General features: G+C 50.2%; 1 protein-coding gene across 1 annotated transcript in view; it reads right to left on the bottom strand.

Moving 5' to 3' along the window:
- Positions 1-4,719: 4,719 nt before the first annotated feature.
- PHOX2B (paired like homeobox 2B) overlaps positions 4,720-4,975 on the bottom strand; it is a 2,188-nt gene continuing 1,932 nt past the window's right edge. The window contains exon 3 of the mRNA XM_063158040.1: positions 4,720-4,975. This exon is cut by the window's right edge and continues 200 nt beyond it. Coding sequence (XP_063014110.1) covers positions 4,720-4,975 — 256 coding nt within the window.

Here is a 4,975-nt window from a genome sequence, read left to right as displayed (position 1 = left end):
AATCAAGAAAATGGTTTTCCTCTCAAATCATTCCTTGGCCTACGTGATGAGCTGTTGTGTGAAGCACAAGGGACAAAGATGTTTTTCTAAGATGGAAATAATCAGATTTAAAATCTTTAATTTTCAGATTATAGTAGCATCCCAGTTGAAGCCACCAGTTTATTTCATAGCAGTTGGAAAAGAACAAATAAAATTGGTGGCAGAAATAGAAAGTTTCACCTCCCATTGATATATAGGCTTCACAGAGCTGATCTGCTTTACTGATAATGAAGGTAATCTATACATTAATGTTTTTTGACTCTTAATATTCATGCCAAATGTGCATTGAGAGGTACTGACAGGTACTAGTTTCATAGGTGTCTAAGAATTAACAGTGATTTTTGTGTCCCATTCCCCCTCTGTACAGTGGCGATGCTTTCCATGTAAAGAAACCCCAGATTTTGACTTGAGAAAGAGCCCATGCCTCAGACCACAGCGGTAAGCTGACAGCCTTGGCTGGGGTCAGCCTCATTCAGAGGATTCCTGCCAGGGACACTTCAATGGTGTCAAAAAAAGGTGGGAGGAAACGAGTGTTTAAAAATAAAAATATATTCTGATGGACCACTGGCACTTATCATGATACCTGCTTTTCCCATTGGTCGGTAACACTTTGATAACTCTATTGAATAGTGCAAATATATAAAGATTAAACAATTTAGACACATTTGCTTATCATTGAAAGGGATTGTTTGTACTAATTGTAATTTTCCTGTATGCTGGCCTCGTATTCCTTAGTAGCAAAATTAATATTTGCATCATTATGCATCCATCAAAGAGATTCAAACTGCAATCAGAAATTAATTTTTCTGCTCAAATTGGAAAGAAGTGAGAGTGTGTGCAAGAGCCAAATTCAACATTAGACTTGAATTCTAGCTCTTGGTATTTAAAAGAGCAAACAATGAAATACTCAAATTGTTCCAAACATATAATGTGAATTTACCTCCAAACTCTTCAAAATGCAATATGATCATGTTGAATTTGAGTTGGATTGTATAATGAATTATCATTTATTTGAACAATGTGAGAGGGTAAACCCAAGAAAAATAAAAGCCCCTATATTCATTTCTTTACTGGAGCATCTTTTGGCTTCTCAGGTCCTTTTGTCCAGACTTCCTTGCTTTGTGAGCCTCAGAGAACATCTCAGTGTTAAGGACCATCTTTCCTGTTCAGCCCTGACTGGTACCACTGGCAAGCAGCCTTTTGGCATCCTCTTCCTGCCTGGGCTCCTGCTGGGTGCCCCTTGGCCTTCCTCTAGCAGCAATCCTTAGGTCATTGATTTAACTGATACTCCTTTTTCAAGCTCCTGCCTTTTCAGACAGGCAGGAGAAGTAAACTTTGTATATTTTCAAACCATCCATTTCTACCTGACTGAACAGTCATGAAGGTTGATGAATTAACCATTCCAACTGATCTGCCATGGGCCCACTGGCCCTTACAGATGGGAATGCAATATGCCTCAGGCCTCCCATGGCTCCCCTTGCTCTGGGGGAGACCAGAATATGGAAAGCAGTGGCTTGGGAAAAGACTTATGTGTCAGTGACAGAACAGAAGTCTCCAAAAAGGACTAATGATAAGTTTAAATACCTAAGTGGAAAATGGTGGTCTGAAATACAGAGGTGATTTTAGCTCCGTATGAACCATTATTGAGAGAGACACTGCACTGTTTGGTACTATCCTAGCATCCCTTCTGCAAGGCATCTTCAGAAACATGAGAGAGTGGTTCTATATCTGGAAAATCTGTAGATGTTTGAGCCTCAGGGATTGTGAGAGACATAAAGAACACAGTCTATTTAACTTACCAGGAAGAAGAGAGACCAAAATGCAAACCAGTTTACAGTGTGAGAAAAGAGAGGTCTAGCAGGTAGGCAGCTAGGTCCACTCTAGAAGCTGAAGCCTCTGTATTGGAAATAAAGCCCAAGTTTTAGCAGGCAAAATAGTGACCTTGACCGAAAAATAGTAGTGTGTTGTTATCCCTTGTTGATTTCAATGCACAACTGCATGCCATAAAATCTAACCTCGCCATCTTCACACAGCAAGGCCTGTCCAGGAGAGATATCTGTAAATCACCCTTGGCTGGTTGGTTGCTTTACTGGTAATACAAGTCTGACCTTCTCTAACAGCTCAGGGGTCGATTCAGCCTTGGTAAAGCAGATTGAGCACTGCAGCTTCTCCAGCCAGAAAACCTTTCCATGTAGACCACTATTAGCAGAACTGCTTGGCTCTCCACAGCTAGGTAATTCCTAGAGGCAGTTCATTTACTTTTAACAAAGATATTCTTAGATCATGGAATCACTTCTGGAAGAAAAAGTAAAATGGCAAAATCTGCCCACAATAAAACAAAACACATATTTAAAAATGCATTCTAGTTGTTTTCCTCCATAAAATGCACTGCATAATTTATTGTAGCATTTTAAACCTAATGTTTCAAGTACTTTATTAGCTAAACAGCCCTGGCTCCATTTGCCACACACATTTTTAATCGTGCTCTCCCAAGCTCCCCAGCCATGCAGATGTTGCACACTGCAGATGACAAGGCCCTTGCAAAGTTTGCTTCTCTGCCAAACCGACAGACTTTTTTTTCCCTTTTTTTTTTTTTTTTTTTTTTTTTTTCCACAGACTGTGCCAGAGTCAGACGGAGTTCATCGCCCCGACGCCCTTGCAGCGAACCCGGGGGTGCCTGGCTCCAAGCGCTGCCCTGGCAGGGGGCACCGAGATGGCGAGCCCGGCTGCTCTCGGGGAGGGACCTGTCCTTGCCTGGGCGATTCCGTTCCGACAGACCTGGAGCGGCCCGCTCCCCTTGGCAGCGCCGGGTGCCTTCAGCCACCCCGTGGGCCCCGGCACATCGGCCCCGGCTGCGGGGGAGCGGCCGGGCAGGACCGCGGGCGGCAGGGCCGGGCCGGGTGCTGCTGGTCCCGCTGCCCGGTCCCGCTGCCCGGTGCCGCTGCTGGTCCCCCTGCCCGGTGCCGCTGCCCGGTCCCGCTGCTGGTCCCGCTGCTGGTCCCGCTGCCCGGTGCCGCTGCCCGGTGCCGCTGCCGGTTGCTGAACGCAGCCCGGTGCCGCTGTGCGAGGCCGCCGGGTGGAGCTGCCGGCCCGGGGGCAGCCGAGCCCGCGGCCGCCCCGCTCCCTGCCCTCGCTGTGGGCAGAGGATGCAGCAGCAGGAGTGCTGCTCTAAGGGCTGGCGAAGGCTCTCTGCAGCCTGTGGGTTTTGCCCTGTTTGTTTTCCTTTTAATGGATATCCTGTAATATTGTCCATCTCCCATCTCCAGTTTCCGAGGTAGTGACAAAAGGTCAAATCTGACACATCTTCTCCCCCTAGTCAGCCCGTTTGCAAATAATTAATAAGGGCACAATTAGACAGTAATGATGGAACGGGCAGTTATAGTCTTCCTGATGGTAACGGAGATGGATGCTACTGAGCAAATCTTTTCTTGATGACGCAGTTCAGGTTCTGCGACATGAGCCTTGGATCTCTCTCAGAAATAACCCCGAGACCTCCCCCCAAATAAAGCCCTAACAAGAAGTCAGAAGAGCACCGCAACTATGTTTGCTTTTGGCTTTTATTATCAACAATCAATTAATGGTACACTCTTGGAAAACTATATGCACATGTAGAAATATTTCCCCTTTTAAATAGAAGCATTCATTTTAACCACATATAAATAAATCTGGAAACCCTGAACATAATTTATGACCATTATGCTCACGAACATATTCCAACAGGTAGGGAAAAGAAAAAAAAAATGAGACGACATGCAACCAATAATAAAAATATATATAATTGCCTGAACCTGGTCTCTCTAAACGCAAAGGGAATCGAACCCGTGAGAACCTTATTTCTCCATAAAGACACGCCATAGAGACTACGAGAAGGGAAAACATTATTTATACGGTCAACTAGACAAGTCTGTACTGATATTAACACTATACAGTTGAGTCACAGAACACAGTTGTAGAAAGACACGGAAAAAGAGAAAGCATACCTGGCGACATTCAACTAAGAGCTATAGTTTGTGCCTTGTAAAATAAAATTAGAAAACCCTAACGGAGATGCCTAAAAACTGCGTAGACCGTGTAATAATAATAATTAATAATAATTAATTAATAATAAATACAGGCCGCCCTCCGTGAGGAGCGCGGGCCCTGCAGGGACCGGATCCGCGGTACAGGAAGCGGCAGCGGCCGCCGGGTCAGAGCTGAACCCGGCGGGGCGCCGGCGGCGGCGGCAACGGAGAGACCCAACGGAGGGACGGTGACACCGGACGGTGGAGGAAGGACCAGCCCCAGGCGCGGGGCCGGGGTCGGCGGGAGGGTGGCGGGGAGGAGGGGAGGAGGGGAACAAGACGCTTTGTCCCTCCGGCTGACCGTGAAAAGGAACTTAAAAATCCCCACGGGCGGGCGAGAAGGGCGCCCCCCTCGCGGCCGGGCGCAGTCCCCGCGTCCCGCCGCTCCCCGCGCAGCGCCCCCGGCACGGCCCGGCCCGGCCCGGCCCGGCCGCCCTGCCCCGCCCGGCGGAGGCGCTGCGGGACCGGGCCGAGGCCGAGGGGAGCCGGGCGCGGCCCCCCGAGGAGCGCGGGGTCCCTGCCCCGCGGAGCCCGGCGCAGCCCGGGCCTGGTCATTGCTATGGGAGGGCGGCGGGTACTAATGAGCGGGAGGGGCCGCCGCCGCCGCCGCCGCCGCCGCTCAGAACATGCCGCTCTTGACGAGGCTGCCTTTGGTGCCTCCGGGCCGCTGCAGCGAGGAGAGGACGCTGGCGAAGGGGCCGCCTAACGAGTCGGGGATGGAGGTGATGGGCCCGGGCCCCGGCGCCCAGCCCTGCCCCGGCCCCGCCGCCGCCAGCCCGCCGGGCCCCGCCGCTGCCTTGCCCGGCTCGCCCCCCGGTCCGCCGGGCCCCGCCGCTCCCTGCCCGGCCGCGGGGCTGGGGCCGCCGCCGCCGCCT

This window comes from Melospiza melodia, chromosome 5 (assembly GCF_035770615.1).
Source record: "Melospiza melodia melodia isolate bMelMel2 chromosome 5, bMelMel2.pri, whole genome shotgun sequence".
In the NCBI taxonomy this organism is placed as follows: domain Eukaryota; kingdom Metazoa; phylum Chordata; class Aves; order Passeriformes; family Passerellidae; genus Melospiza; species Melospiza melodia.
The sequence above is the reverse complement of the archived record's forward strand: the minus strand, read 5'-3'. Positions and strand labels throughout refer to the sequence as shown.